The 16,435-nt window shown below is 42.2% G+C and overlaps 1 protein-coding gene across 2 annotated transcripts; it reads right to left on the reverse strand.

Moving 5' to 3' along the window:
* Positions 1-344: 344 nt before the first annotated feature.
* Positions 345-16,020, reverse strand: LOC102557849 (glutathione S-transferase A4). 2 transcript variants are annotated; one of them, XM_006262426.2, is made up of 7 exons: positions 15,940-16,020; positions 14,414-14,518; positions 12,889-12,940; positions 10,073-10,205; positions 4,954-5,095; positions 4,264-4,395; positions 345-1,770 (listed from the first exon to the last, which is right to left on the reverse strand). In XM_006262426.2, the coding sequence occupies exons 2-7, from the start codon at positions 14,498-14,500 to the stop codon at positions 1,645-1,647; spliced, it is 672 nt and encodes a 223-aa protein (XP_006262488.1). In that variant the 5' UTR covers positions 14,501-14,518; positions 15,940-16,020; the 3' UTR covers positions 345-1,644. The 2 variants fall into 2 exon arrangements, with proteins under 2 accessions (XP_006262488.1, XP_019356142.1); XM_019500597.2 differs by lacking the exon at positions 15,940-16,020 and adding an exon at positions 15,682-15,913.
* Between the last annotated feature and the right edge of the window lie 415 nt (positions 16,021-16,435).

Consider the following 16,435-nt stretch of genomic DNA (forward strand, 5'->3'; position numbering starts at 1 on the left):
ACTGAGTAAGAGGGGTTACCAAAAGTGGATGCCAGGAAATGAGCCAAAGTCAAACTGGGGTTCTGAAGTTCAGGGACTAGATACCTGGGCAGGAAAGCAGAAGCAGGCACCAGGGAAATCGTAGGAATGAGAACTACTCATAGACTGAAACCAAGCTGTTGCACAGCAAGGGCCAGGTGCTCCAAGAACTTCTTAAACAGGCCTAAGGGGTCTGTGAAAGATGACTGGGATCAATCAAAAGTATGTGAATACCCACTCTTACAATTCAAAGGGGTCCATTATTTCATTAAAAATGTGTAGGGGTCTGCAAATGAAAAAAGGTTGAAAACCACTGCTCTACAGTATTGAGGGTGACAAGTTTCTTTTATTAAATGTGTATTACAGTTCGGATTCTTGGGCTTGAGGTCGGAAGTGCTTTGAAAGGGCACAAGTGGGATTCAAGAGGTGAATAAACCTTATTCGGGTCCTATTGACAAGGATAAATTTATTTACAATGCACAGAGCAAGAGAGGTGGAAAGCAAAGCTGGTACGTAAAGCTCCCACGTGTCGCTGTTTACACTTCTTACAAGGTGTTGCCTTGGGGAAGTCCACGGAATTCTTTTTGTACCAGCCTCTGATGGTCAAAAAGCACCAAACAGCCTGGTAGGGAGCTGGGCAGCTTGTTCATCTGATCAAATATCCTTCCCATCTCTAAGGATGGGGTACAAGGTATTGCTTGCTGCAGGATCAAAGTTGGGTGGGCTGATACTCCCTGGACAACTTAGCAAGCTTCTGAGGACAATGTAAAACAGTGACATAATGACCTCAGTAACAAACACCTGTTTTGATGTGATTTATAGAAGAAACATTTACCCTGCTAGTTAGTTTATGGTGTGTGGCAGAGTTCCTTCTAAGTCTCTAACATAACAGGGATAGCAGCTGTGTACATTGTTATAATTAATAGTCACAAACATTTCCCAATTTTCAATAGAGGGAAAAACAACTTTAATGAAAAATAGCAAAATATTGGAAAAGTGAGATTGGCTTGGTTGTTGATTTGATTTAAAAATGTGATGTCATATTTTTACTATTTTTCAAAATGTTTGAGGATTGGATGCTTTTTTTAAAATATATATTTTCTGAGGTAAAATTATCTCTATCTAAAATCCTTGATAGACCAAAATTAGGTTTATTCCATTTTTTCTTGTCTAACCCAGTTCAATTCCTAGTCTTTCTATTCTAGTGGAATTTGAAGATTCCCAGTTTTTCAATATATATTTTGATCCCATATTAAAGTATAAAATATTTCCTCTCTCTTCTATTGGCTTAGCTTTTAAAATCATCATAAAAAGTTGCATTGAAACAAGAGCAATGAGACATCATTCATTCAAATCTGAATATATTTTTCCATTTTTAAAGTTATTTATTTACTAATCTAACTTTATCCAACATATTTTTCACAGCATGTTATAGTTTCAAATAGTATTTGTGAATAATGTTCTAGCTGTGGATTTCTCTTTCAAACATGCTTTTTAAAAGACTATTTTGTATGCTTTCATTTGACATCTGCATTTAAGTGTCCATTCTGTACACTGCTAAATACAAAACTCTCCCTTCCCAAAGGATCATTTCTGTGAATCACCTCAGTAAATGGAACCCAGCTTTTATTTTCTATTGAAAACTCTGTTTGCAGTCACTACATAACTTTCATCAGGTGGTGGTTTCCTCTGGCTGCCAGGTTGCAGAAACTTCTTAATTGTAGGGATGTTACACATTCTTGTTTTAAAATCCTAAAATGGGAAATAGTACAATTTTGAAGAATCATTGACATTTTTTGCAAAAACTATTTAAGATACATGTCTGGAATCTGGCTGAGCTCCAGTTAATGAGATTCTGGATGAGAGATGCATCTATCCCATTCTTTTCCAAGTAGATATGGAGATAGGAAACAATTTTTAACGTAATAATATTTCTTTTAAAAATGTTCTTCTTTCTAGCCATTTGTGCCTTTCATTGTCCAATATCTCCAGAAGACAGGGGCAGGGACAGATGCTAAGAAGGGACAGCAATGCCACTGCACCCTCGCCTTTCAGCTGTGCAGAGAAAGGGCAATGAACTCTCTGAGCTCAGTGGCAAGTCAGCATACCTCCTGCTGGAGCTCCCCATGTGCCCTGCACTCTCAGGCTGCCTGTACATGTGCTGCTTCATATTCTAATTAAAATGTGTCAGAGCAGACTCGATTAATCAAGTTTGCTCCACATTCTAATTAGAATGCTTCAGCATGGCCTCATTGTCACATGTATGGGTTTAAAAATAGCTACTGGGGCACTTTATCTAGTGAGGTAAGTGAGGTTTAGATAAAGCATCCCACGATCATTTTTTAAACCTGTGGGGGCTTAATATGCATAATGGTAAAACATTTTAAGTAGACTGGCTCTCCAGGAACCGCTCTAATTAAAATACCCGCCCTGCAAACCCTGATAGGCACCCTCTGTATTTACTCATTGATTGGTGCAGGATCTGGCTGCAGCCCTTGCTTTTATGCAGCTCTAGTGCCCAGGAGGTGAATCGTTTAAACCCTCCTTTTCCCCTGCCACTGGATTCAAGCCCCCCCCCCCGCTCCACATCTGTGCAAAAGCAGGGGGTCCTGGTCAGAGCTTAGATGGTTCAGCTGGTAAGTACAGGAGACAGGCAGAGCTCTGCTAAGAGCTTCACTGACATGCCAGTGAGCTCAAAAAGCGCAAGGTACATGCACCACACAACTGACTGGGGTGTGTCTAGAGACTCTTTGCCTCCGTTCTGGACTTGCCCATGGGCTGGAGAATATATTGCCTTCAAAGGGTAGTATACAGAAACTGTCATACTGGATGAGACTCAAGGTCCATTTATTTCAGCATTCTCTCCAACAATGGCTGGAACCAAACACTTCGCAGGAAGGCTTCAGTGGACTGACACAGAAGAATTTTTTCCACTTATTAGGGCTCATTCTTGTTTCTAACAGTTATAGTTGCCTATGCCCTGAAATATGAGATTTAATATTTTTCAAGAATTATTAATATTAGCTATTATAATTCTAGATGGAGTTGCTATCTATATAAATGTCCAATTCCTTTTTCAATATTTCTAGTTCTTGTTTAAATGACCTTTCAGAGCAAAAAGTTCCACAGTCTAATTATGCCTTGTGTTAAAGCATTTTAGTTACATAATTAATTTTGAATGTGTCACCTCTTAATTTGATTGTAATATCCTTGTTCTTTTGTTATGAGACAGGGGGAAGAGACGCTTTTGACCTTCTCTCTTACAGGGACTGCATACATAAAACATGGTTAGTCTAATTTCTGAGTGAACTGGTTTTCACTTCAGCTTACATATGAAATGAATGGTGAATAGCATTAGCCCAGCTGTGCATTTCCGTGTCTTCTAATGACAATGAAACAAAACAAACATTATAGAATCATAGAAAATGAGGTTTGGAAGTGACCCCAGGAGGTCATCTAGTCCAGTGTTTTTCAACTGGTGGGTGGTGACCCAAAAGTGAGTTGCAAGAATATTTGAAAGGGTCACAAGCAAGTCCCAGGAAAATCCATGAATGTGTGAGTTTCCCCTTGCAGATTGCTTGGGATGATTGGAGGCAGCAGGCACACATGCGTCTGCAAGCATGGGAGCAGCCCCAGCTGCTGGAAACAGGTAAGTGTATAAGGTATGGGGGGTTGGAGGTCTAGGGGACTGTCCCGAGAGCTGGGGTGTATGCCTGCAAGTGCTGGGGAAGGTGACTGGGCACAGGGCTGTGACAGGGCAGAGGGAGTAGGGAGAAGGGGATGGGGGCAGTTTGCAGCGGGGAGCTGTGTGCCTGGGCCAGTGGTCCAGGGCCAGTGCCCAACCATAAAGGGGCCCGCACTTGCTGCTCAGGGATTGGAACAAAGGCAGCCCTCACTGCTTGTGCTTTGGCCCAAGCGGGATGGGGCAGTCAGGGTACCCTCCTGCAGGGTTGTGGGCAGGGGACTGCAGGTCAGGAGTGAGAGGCCCAGCATGGCCCAGGGGGGCAGGGGACTCTGGGTCAGGCACCAGCAGGGCCATGGGGTATAGGTCAGGACAAGCCATTGATCTTGGCAAATGGGTCCTGGTATGCAAAAAGTTGAGAACCACTGATCTAGTCCAACCCTCTGCTCAAAGCAGGACCATCCCCTTTATCTCTTGGTCTTAATGTGGTCATTTTGAAGGCACTAAGGTTGCACAGTAAAGTCTGCTGACAGTGATTACATTGGATTCCAGGTATTCCTTACCTGTAATAGTGGGAATTTGGAGAGAATTGTGGACACTTTCTCTTCTACCATCAGTATAGCTTCAATCAGTTGGACATCTGCCCAGGTGAGTTGGTTTCCAACTAGAAACTCTGTTCCATGATCTTTTAAAACCTACAGAATACAAGGGAAATTTTGCAAATACTATGGTTATACTATGGTTATTATACTATGGTTAAATTCAATTAAAAACATTAAGGACAAGTATGAATATAAGAGTTATGTTTTAATGGTTTTTACATAGTTAGGTTATCTACCATATTATCAGAGGTCACAACACCCAAATAATAAAATTGTTAAAATTCTCCATGTATAGAATCTACTTATTGAAGAGTCATCTTAAATTTGTGTTCCTCCCTGCCTCTTCCCCCCACCCAATGCGGTGGTGCCTGGGTGCAAGCAATGGGAGGGGCAAGGGGGGAGCAAGGTCCACCCCCTCCTGCTTCCCTCTCTGCTGGCTGCCCCCATTTCACCCCACCCCTGTCCCCCAAATAGTCCCCCTGGCTGCCTGGACTCCCTTGCCAGGCAGCAGCAGCCCCATCCCTGGTCAAGCAGCAACAGCAGCAGTTCCAGCTCTGCCTCCAGCTCCATATTGAATTAATTAAATTTATTCAGTTAACTGTCCTTTCTTTTCTCCTAGTATTATTAAACAACTTTAAAACATGAAATCACCTTTTCATAAACTGGGAAGTACCTGGCTGTAGCCCTTTCATTTATTAAAGCCAGATTTTTCTCCTGTTCCTCAGATGAAAATTTATGGTGGACTCTGATCAAGTCCATCAGATCTCTTGTCCCTTCCACATACATGTCAATCCTGAAGAAAACAGAGAAAAACAATATTTTCAGCTTTTCATTCTTCCTTAGAATAACTGAACCGATTTTTACAGAATTTAATTTTGTGTGATCAATCAACTCATGACAAACTGTGGGTGTGTCTGCACAAAACCTAAATGCGCATTAGACCAAGTCTACTGTGCATTAATGCATCATGCAGAAAGTGAGCTAATGTGCTAATGCACAGTAGATTTAGTTGAATGTGCATTAAGCATCACAAAAAAGTGTTAATCTGTGCTAATGCACAGTAGCACCAATTATGGAGCACTAAATTAGTACCTGTTATTACAGGTTCTGAACGTAATGTGCCATAATTACAGCAAATTAATGAACATGTAGGTGTGTCCTCTCTGAGTTCCCCAGAACCCCAAGTCCTTCATACTGCTGTGCTGCTTGTTCTTAGGGAATATACTAGATTTTCCTTTTCCCATTTCAACAAATCTCCCTAGCCTCTACCAAAGTCTGCAGCTCTTTAGGCGTTTTTTTCCTTTAGAATGCAACTGGCTATTGTGTGAGTTTAACATTGCTCAATGGGCACATCTACATGTTCATTAACGTGCAGTGCCTACTACGTATTAAATTTAGTACTTGTATAATCAAGTACTAAATAAATGTGCAGTAGGCTACTGCACATTAGCATGATTGCATGCTTTGTGTGGCACTTAATGCATAGTAGACTAATACTACTGTGCATTAGCATATTAGCATGGGCCCAGTGTCTCCCAACAAGATTTCTTAATATGAACTAGCTATTAACTAATCAAAGTAGTTGCACATATCAATAAATCAACTTGATGACCTATTATGCAAACTCAAAAACATGAAGCCTATCTTATATTGAACACCATGTCACTTACATTTATGTACATTTTACAAATGAACATAGCTTGTTATTAGTTGTTGACAGAAACCAAACATGAAGTCCAGTTTCGGGAAATATCTATGCCCCCCTCTCCCCCCAAAATTACTCACCACCCACCTGTGCACCCTGTGACACAGCTTTTATTATTTTTAATATAAATGAAGAGCCTTGCTAAGGGGAGTGTTTCATCTGCCTGCCTGCATCTGTTATTTTGTATATAATATATAAAACAGCAATGCTGTTGTTTCTATTCTGCTATTACCCTATCAACATAAGCTTTAGCAGCACTATTGTAGATGTCAGAGGAGAGCCCTAGTCTACCAAGATGTATTTTGACTGTTAAGGACCAATGTCCATTCCCCCACTCTCAGTAGTTTCGCTAATACCTCTTTTTCCCTCTAGGCCAACATACCTGACTGAATTATATCTCCTGTGCACATAGAGAAGGAATCCTTGCTACTGCAGACAGCAGCAAAGCTATTTAACTATGCAACTTCTAATGTGTCTCTTTCACAGGGCATGGAAAATCGACTGCTGGATCCTACAGGAGATTCTTTGGCCTCAGTTCTGAACTGCCCCCTTCTGGCACCTATTAGAGACTGGCCTGTAGCTAGAAAAGCAAGTACAGAAAAACCCAAGACAATTGCATGGGTCTGGGAAAAGGTTCCAGTTTAAATAATTTTGAATCTTATAGGATCTTCCATCTTCCCTTCACCCTGCTCCATGCTCTCTCTCACTGATTCTCCACATCCTGCTCTGTGCTCACTCCGTGCAAACACACCAAAAAAGATCATTATTTTCTATGATAAACATGGTGATTCTACAAATGGGCCCCAAATTCCCCTTCTGTTGCCATATTAGACAGTTCCCAGCTTCTACAGACATTATATTATATTATATATATTTCTCATAAGGCATGTCAGGACTGTAGACATTTTCCAACATGAGCATTTTTCTGGCTTTTCCAAGTTCCATCTTGGATAGACATAGTCAAATATAGTAAAACCTATGTCCATGTGATTGGTCCTAGGGCAAAGGAACACTTGTCCTTGGTTCAGACTCCTGAGAGAGGACTATTTGTGGATGTGTCCACCCAGGAAGATGGAGGTATGATTGTAGCATAGGCAGGTAGAGATGTGCTAACTTTAATATGCATGGGTAGCATGCAGAACCCAGGATGTGACAGCAGGGACCTAAACACAGACTAGCAACCACAGTATAAGGTAGTGTTCTGTGCCCCTCTTGTGGTGAGAAGAAACAGGCTCCTATTCTTTCCACATTCTTTGGGCAGGCATGATACTGAACAGTGTGGGTATAGGTGTACAAGTCAGTGTGATGAAAAGGACAAGCAACAAGAGGGAATCTGAATCATTAGTACAGGCATTAAATTACTCCTACCTATGCAGCAGAGCCAAGAAGTGGAATCCAGAATCAAATGACTCATACATAAACACCAAAAGTACATCGTGTTATCCAGTAGAGGTTGCAATAGTGCCAAATACTAATGCATGGGTAATATGACCTTCATATTAAAAAATCCACTGTTTTACATCCAAGCATCCCTTTAGCCCTTTGAATGACAATGTCACACTAGAAGCTTGTATTCAGGCAATCATCTACCAATTCTTTTTAGCACCACTGCTCCAGAGGATGGAGCCCCTCTAATCCTATAAGCATGTCCATCATTCTTTATCCATAGATTCTAGGACCTTTTATTTGGTCAAATTGGAAGGCTTCCTTGAACTTAGTTTGCCAACTGATCCAGATCTGTCACAGTCCTAGTTATTATTTGTGCCTCCAACATCTATGCAACATTGCTTTAACATTATTTTTGTTTTGTTTGTTAAGGATCATCATTTAATAAATACGTGAGTTGGACAAAGGCCAAGATTCAAATGAGGTGAGATCCCATTAAAAACATGCTCAGTGATGATTCTCCATTTATAATCACATTTCTATACCTCTCACTTGACTAGTTTTAAATCCAGGTAGTGTGCACCATATTGGATGCATCCCCAAGAGCAGGGGCATGTGGTTGCCATCAGAGAGAAAAACAGCAGCACAAATTTATGCCACTGCTTTTTGCCTTGCTGCATGCCCTTACACGTAGAGTTAGCATGAGAAAAAGTGCTCCAGGTGGGGTAGGAGAGACTGAAGCCAGCCCCTGGGATGGTCCCAAAAGCCTTATCTGGGGTCCCGAGGGCCTCCCAGGGCTCTAGCACCGCACTGCTAATTTGCGGTACAGCAGGGGTTTTTTACACTGGGAGATTCCAGTGTCAAAAAACCCGTGCCAGGAAAAAGCAGGCTGGCACATGTGGTGGCAGCATGCGCCACTTGAAACCAGAGCCGGGCCAGCCACAGCCATGCTCTGGCTGCCAGCCAGGCTCCATGCCCCCAGATTGCTGCCACTGGAGCTCTGAGAGGTCCCCAGGACCCCAGGTATGGTTGCTAGGGACAGCCCAGTTGCTGGCCCCAGCTTTCCCAGCCCCACCCAGAGCATTCTTCTCCATGCTAACCCCATGTGCAGGGCATGCACTGGGGCAAAAAGCAGCAGCACAAACTTTTGCTGCTGCTTTTTTCCCCTGTGGCAACTGCACGCCTCTGCTAAAGGGGATGTGGCCATTGTGTGGTATCTGTGTTACATGATTTACAGCAATGTAATACTGATGCTATTGTTTTGTCAAGTAACTTGTCAAACTAACTTGATATTTTTGAAGATCCAGGCTGGATAAGCCCATGTTGATTGAAATGAACTACATTACTCTCCTTTAATTCTTAACCAAGTCTTGTAACAGTCGAACCTCCACTTTGCCCTGGAATGCTGTTAGGCTGTATGCTGGATGATTCATTTTTTCTGTTATGCCCTATCAGCACTGGAAAAGCAAGTCCTAGGAAATGAATTTTATCAAACAAAAGAGTTGGAAGGAACTTCAAGGATCATCTAGTTCAGCCTCCCTACACAGATGTAGGATTCTCTCTTACTAAAATCAAGGCTTCAAGATGAAAGAGTTATGCTTTCAGCATGCCTACAGCATTTCTTTCTCAGAACAGTTTTGAAATTCTTCTAATGACCAGAGAGATGCCTGTAGGAATACAGTTGAGACATGGGGTTGTAGCCTGACACCAGGTTTATTTTAAACTACTTACCTTTGAAGGGGGAAAAAAAGGAATCTTTTGTTAATGTCTGCTCTGAGCACTGACCTTGTCACTTCTCATCATGTTTGTAAGGAAATACTGATTAATATTTGTACAGAGTCTTCAAGTCTGTCTATTTTTAGAGGGCATTGTACACTAACTCATAGAATCATATTTCTTACTGAATAAAAAGGCAACACATTTAATATCTTTTGTTCTGTCACAACATTTTCTTCTATTCTTTCTCTTCCCTATATATAATATAGGGAAGAGATATTAATATGTAGGGCAATATATATTACCCTATATGTAATAAGGTTTCACATATGTATATTAAGAAAAGGGGCAACTGTTACAGAATACATGCAACCCTTTGGGTTGGAATTGCCAGTTCTCACAAGCTAAACAATGTCCTAGCTAGTTGCTATTTGTGAGAGAATTTTTTCTTGGAAAAATGCTACAGAAAGCGGCATTGATTACATGAACCTTGATCCTACAGTTTGCTTGCCATAGACAAAATGTTTGTGAGAGCAAAGAACCACACTAAAATACCTAGGTTCCACACCTCCAAATGCAGGTGTGCACCCCTAACGGGCAACTTGCAGGACATGGCAGGGAGAGTCTCTCTTTGTACTGTGCCAAGTAGCATTAAGTTGCTGGGGCTGTCATCTTCCAAACAAGATGTCCAACTCATACAGTGAAATTTTTCAAAGCTGCTCAGATCTCATTGAACTCAGTAAGAATTTGGCACTTGACTTCATTAGAATCTTTGAATCCTATCGCACTCAATAAAGGAACAATGGCACAAAAATTTAACCTGATGTTCTTGTCCAAATCTGGGAAATGGGATTCTACCACTCCAACATTTGACCTGAGAGGGGTCATCTTCATTTCCTAATCTTAAACTCGTGTACTTTGGAATTAACACATTTGCATTAGAGTGAGTTATTAATACCATACAGGGCTCTCTCCTTCAGGTTCTTCCCATAAAGGTTGTGTTTTGCTGCTATGTAGCCAAGAATGGCTCTGGTCTGCACCATCTTCATCCCATCGATTTCTACCATGGGCACTTGTTGGAACAACAGGGCTCCATCTTTGGGAAGAAAAGAAATAGCATCAAGTCACTCAAAGCCTATAGCATCACACTGGAACCAAGAGGCATAATTTGTAGGCAACTGTTTTGGTCCTACACCTTCACCTATATATGTCCATGAGGTACACAATGCTGCTTCAAGATGAGAGCTGGGTCCCAATATATTTATGTATTGCAGAGACACTGACATTCTAGCATATAATGTGTAATTAATAAAGCATTATTACTGGTTGTGGGAAAGAGCATCTGGCTAAACAAAAATGGATTAGTGGTATCTTTAACATGCTTGAAAAAGACTATGCCACAATTTTATCAAGGAGAGTTTATACAGTACTGAGAAATGTTCCAAGTATGTTGCAGTTTGAGCTATTGAGGATTATAAATCACATTAGGATATGGTTTTATTAGAGGCCATGAACAACCAAGGCACTTGACAGTGTTTTCTAGTGGCAGGCTGGAATGTCTCAGCTTGGGTCAAAAACAGGCCAGTGCTAGGACCCAGCTATTGCCACCGCTTCTCCCTGCCTGTTTGCTGCAGCAGAGGGGAAGCTCTGCACCTCCAGAATACTACCAAAGCTTCCCAGCTCCATGGGGTGGATCTAATAGCTCCATAGGCTGAATCTAGCCCACAGGCCATATGCTGCTGACCCTGATCTAGGGCACAGGCAAACATTCACTTGGAGCAGCTTCAAAAGGAGAGCATGTAGCAGCTGTTGCACTAAATGCTACGTGTGAGCAAGCCTGTAGTGATATAGAGGAACTGGATCGGAGTTAAAGCTGGAACAATTTTGTTACATGAACTTTTGGATATTTAAGTAGGTAACCCCTTATTAACAGATGTCTTAACTCTTTATGAAAATACTCTTTTATATTCCCATAATATAACCCCATGGGAGCCAACCTTTTTGGCAGGAGTGCCCAAAACCAAGTCCCATGTGCTCCTGGAGTGCCGCTCCCATTTTCTTCCCCTGCCTGTGCTCCTGCCTGATCTGTTGCTCTGTTTTCTGCTCCCTTCCCCCTCAGCTGTGATGCTGCCTATCCCCACCCTAATCTGCTGCATGTCACACAGGTTGCCCATGCCACTCGTGGCACATGTGCCACAGGTTACCCACCCCTGTTATAAAGCATGACTCTCAGTTACCAAGCATATCAGAGCACCAGCTGCTGCTGCAACTACTAAAATATCTCTTTATTCTCTAATTTTAACTATTTTAACCAGTCAGCTCTAGTTCACAGTGGGCACATCTACACATTCATTAATGCACTGTGGTTACAGTGTGTGACAGGGGGCCTCCTGGGGCCGAACTCTGTGGCCCGCCCGCCTGTCACCGTGACAGCAGGCCTACTCAGGGCCGAGCTCTTCGTGGCCCGCCCGCCTGTCTCTGGGCAACCGCCCGCTTATCTCGCCCGCCACGCCTTTGATGATAATTGATTCGTATATCGATGTCAATTAAGCGGGAGGCTGCCCATTGTAATGCCCCGATGCCAGGGGCGCTCTGCGGCTCCGACCTCCCCTAATACCGCAGCCCAAGCCTCGCAGAAGGCATCTCAGTGTTAACACTATCACCGGCTCCATACTGGGCCCCAGAGTCGTCCTAAAAGGACCCCTCTCTGATCCTTCCTATCAGGTGGCCTCTCCGCCGTCATCCGGGCTACCTCGCCCTCCCGAAGCCATGTTCCCCTCTCGGGTGCGGTTCCCCCGGAACCTTTGGCCTCTTGCCCTGGCCCACCTCAAGGCCAGTCGGGACCCCAGCCCTCCGGCTCTTGGGCGTCCCTTGCGGTGGGCCCCTGGCCCTTTTGACCCTCTCTGGTCCTGGCCCCAGCATGGGCCAGTTGAGGGTACTCTCCCCTTCGGGCTGACCACCGCAGGACCCTGCCCTCTCGAGGCCTATCGTTGTGCTGGCCTTCTACCGGGCTCGATATACGGCCCCTCTCGGGCTCCTCGTCGCTGGCCCCCTTCACACTGGGGCCTCTCACACTACCGCCCCCTCACACCGGGGCTACGCAACCCACTGGTTGCAAGTGGCAGGCACACACAGTGCAGTGCCACACACCTCCCCGCTTAATGGGGCTCGGGGTCTATGCACCCCACACGCAACCCTCTGGTTGCACCTATCACCGCCCCCTTCCTGGGGCCGGGGTCTATACCCCCCGTACGCAACCCACTGGTTGCAAGTGGCAGGCACCCCCAGTGCACTGCCACACAGTGCATTAAGTTTAGTACTTGGTTAAGCAAGTACTAAATCAATGCACAATAATTTGCACTACTGTGCAGTAGTGCTGGCACACAGGTTTTTAGTGATGCTTACTGTGCAGAAGCCTAATACTACTGCGTAGTAGTGTATCAGCATGGGTTTTTGCCCAGCACGCTACTGTGTGTTTAGCATCTCGTGTAGACACACCTAGTTTCTACAAGAAGTCTTGATTGTTCTAAATGAGGGTGCTCTTACCCTGCTTGTTGACTTAGTCCCAGGAGAATGATACATCCAGAAGTATCCAGAATGCAAATGCTCCCTTTCCAACTGCTGATCTCTGCATCCCTCCCTCCCTTCTATCCTCTACAGGAGCTGGGAACAAGACATAGGCTATCCTAGGTCCACCAATATTAGACATACCTTGCTAATATAATACACTTACAGCAATCCTAAAATAAAGAAAACTGGCCAAGTCACTGTAGCCTTACCCTGCAGTAGCTTTTCATACTGTTCTCTTGTTTCCAGAAACTCTTCTACAAACTGGGAATGGAAGAACATAGAAAGGTAGGTTACATACAATGTGTTGGGAATTATGGGTCAGGGTTAAAATAGAAAACCTCATGTCACCAGTTCACAAATGAGACAAGTAAGGAAGTCACCCTGACTCTCCCTAGCTTTGTGGCCTGGACCACCAAGAAGAAGTACACAGTGAAAAGGAGTATTGTTTAGAATATCTGACAAATCTTCATCAGGTCAAACTTCCCTTATAATTTTTTATTCTAAGTAGAGCCTCACAAAACATTGCAGTAATAGTAAATGGTGACTAGTCAAATATCAGTCAAAAATTGTAAAAAAATTGCCAATAGATCCAAGTAATACACGGGAAAAGCACAAATTTTCGATTAAGAAATGTGTCAAAAACAATAAAATATCACATTTCTGTCAAGAAAACTACAAAAAATGTAGTTTATTTGTAAAATTGCTGTAATCTTTGACTGGTCAAAAATGCACTTGATTGACCAGTCAACTGACAATATTTGACTGGTTAATTGACCAGCTTGCCATCCCTGGAATGGAATTATATAATATGGTAGCCTATGTCAGCAAAAGACTGGACTCAGTGGCTCAATTCTGTTCCAGTCCTCTGTTTCTAAGCTATGAGCTAAATACACAAAAGTCAAGATAATGACTTTCTGATTAGGGAAAGAAAATTTAAAAAGCCTTACACTCAGTTCTTATGCCTGGCTGGTACTACATGAATCATAAACACATTGATAAGACCTTCAGCTCTATTACGATAGCGGAAGCTGCATATTTTTAAAACAACTGGGGATGATAAACCATTTCAGATTTTTCTTAGTCAAAACTATTGAGTTCTTTGTGCCTCTGTTTCCAAACTTAAGCTCTAGAAATATAGCGTTCACCTCTCACCTGCTCTATAAAACCTTCAATTCTTCCTAATAAAATTGCACTAAAAAAGAGCTTTTGCTCTCTGGTGTCAGAGGGAGTCTCTGAGCAAACCACAGCAGCTATATGAAATGTTTTGCTGAAGTATCCAACTCCAAATTACAGAAGGAATCCAGTATTAAATATACTGTCAGTAAGCAGTATATTTAATAACAACAAATAAAATCTATTTCTACATTTTTAGAAATGTAGATTTGGGTAAAATTTTACCCAATTTTAAAATGACTTTTTCTCAATTTAAACTCCGCAACAACTATCTTTCCTATATTTGTGTGTGAACTGCCATTAATTCTATAGGTGACATGCAAAGGCACAACACAGTTCAGCTTATAGTTTTAAACTTTTGTAACTGTATTTACTTAAATTTGACCATTAAAAAAAGTCCTGCTTGTGTTCAAAGCAGAAATTGAAGTGTCTTCTACCCTGTCTTCTATAGTCATAAGACTCAGAGCTCTTTTTCTGTAATAAATAAATAAAATTCTGGAATAAATTCAGCCAGACATTCTGTCTGAAGCCATTTGTTTTCTTTAGGACTGAAGACCCAACCTCAATCCCAGCAGCTGCCAGCAGCCATCGGACTGATTCCATTCGTCCCCTTCCATTGAAATAATAAAGCTTTGGTTTCCCAGCCATGAGTGAGGTTCTGATTGCCTGGGGAAAAAAACAAAAGGAGAAAAAGCTTGAGGGAGTGGTGAAGGCAGGGAAATCCACATTTAAAGTAACATTTTTACTACAGGCTACAATAGGTAGTCAGCTGATCTGCAATTGATAGGGTATTGTTCAAATTCACTGAACTGGATTCTGCCCTGTGTGTGTATTATGGGAGCTAAAGAAATGACCAGAAGGCAGAAGTTGTATAATTCCCCACCCTAACACTTTAATGACTTCTTTTGTTTTTCTTCTCAGCTCCTGCTTTCAGGATGATCAGACTCTGCAACTCTAGTTACCCTTATATTAAAAAAAGGGGGGGAAGTGCCTCTTTTATACTATTATAAGCAAACAGGGAACAAAACAATATTGTGCTAGTCACACTTACAAGTTGAGAGTATTATTTTAGAGATGGATCCTACGTGTGCTATGAAGTCATTGAACTTTGAGAATTTGTCTTCACGAACAGGGATCTCCAATGACATTATTTATATTTTTATTATTAACTGGCCACTGCGTTTATATCTATGTCAAGTTGCAACTACTATTATTAAAATATATTCTTTTACTGTAGCAATGGCAGGCTGAAGTGCTTTAAAAACATGAGAAGGTACTTGCCCAAAAGAACTTAAAACCTAAGAACTGTCCACAGAAATAAATAAAAAGAGCCAAAACATTTCTTGGAAATAACTCTAAATAGAACAAAGACTTGCCATACACTATTCAGTTTGACCACAGCAAAGCACAGATTCTACATATTCTGTTCTGAAAACCAAATTATTGTGGGATTTTCCACTGAAAGATTTTTACTGTTGCCAGGAACCAGCGTAAAGAATCAGCTTATGCTGCCATATCTAGAGAGGTTCACCTCCACCACCAAAATAATTTTGAGGGGTGACTGTACCTGAGGTCTGACCTGGACCCACCTCTACCTGTTTGTTTTTCAGCAACCCCTGCTAACACGCTGTACCATGCATAAGCACTCAGATTGCAGTCCCAGGATGTGCAGTCACTTTTTTATAAGCCTTAGTAAAATGAACTTTTAAACATCAAACTGGTCATCAGAATGATGAGAAACATTTTTTTGGGGGACCAATACAAACTTTATCCTTGTACTAACCTCGGGGAAAGGGTCCAACATATTTTGATCTGGCCACTACACCTACCTGTTCTCTCAGTGAACTCTCGAGCTCAGTCAATTCCATCTGTCGTTTCAACCCACTTTTACCCACTCACTCCTTCCACTGTCCTTTTGCTCCCTACCAGCAGACTTGTGTTCCCTGCGGACTGTTTCCCAACACCTATCAAACTGGGAAGAAGTTATGTTAGCTCTAGTAACTATGCTCTTATTAATCTCCCTAAAAAGAAACTTCAAACAGCTGGGGATTAAAAGAAATCTGCTTTCTTTGGGTTGCAAGACTAACCTGCAAGTCCTTGCTGTGCACCAGATCTTACTTTTTTTAAACAAGGAAACCTGTCTCAAATAATGAGACTTTGGAACCTGCTCTCCGTGGGAGGAGTCTCCAGTCATACCATATACAGAAGAGGGGTTTCCATTTTTATTCAAGAATTAATTCAGTGCTTTGGCTTCTGTTTGACTGCAAGGATATTTCCTTGTCTCTGTGTTACCATGTAAAATGATATTCTGGATGTGACAGCTGTTTTCACAAGGGATACTTATGAAAAATATGAGATTTCTTACCTTTGAGTTTTTAGTTCCTCTCTTCTGAGCACAACATTGAAGCAGGTGTTAATTCTTTGGTTGTGTATTACCAATTCTCTGGTTCAAGGGAGCTATGTTATCTTGTTCTATGGCATTGATGCCAAATTACCTTCCGAAGGGGGTTAGGGGGTTGGTTTGTAGGTGGGGGGTTTGTGGTTGTATTGTGGGGGGGGGGGTGAGTGTAGGGTTTGTGGAGA

The sequence above is a fragment of the Alligator mississippiensis genome, chromosome 1 (genome assembly GCF_030867095.1).
Source record: "Alligator mississippiensis isolate rAllMis1 chromosome 1, rAllMis1, whole genome shotgun sequence".
NCBI lineage: Eukaryota > Metazoa > Chordata > Crocodylia > Alligatoridae > Alligator > Alligator mississippiensis.

Coding starts and splice junctions, on each gene's coding strand:
- LOC102557849 (XM_019500597.2), bottom strand. CDS start 15,720: ATGGAATTGACTGAGCTCGAGAGTTCACTGAGAGAACAG. Junction 14,519..15,681: donor AGAGTTCACTGAGAGAACAG/GTAGGTGTAGTG, acceptor TTTTTTCCCCAG/GCAATCAGAACCTCACTCAT. Junction 4,396..4,953: donor ACTTCCCAGTTTATGAAAAG/GTGATTTCATGT, acceptor TGTATTCTGTAG/GTTTTAAAAGATCATGGAAC.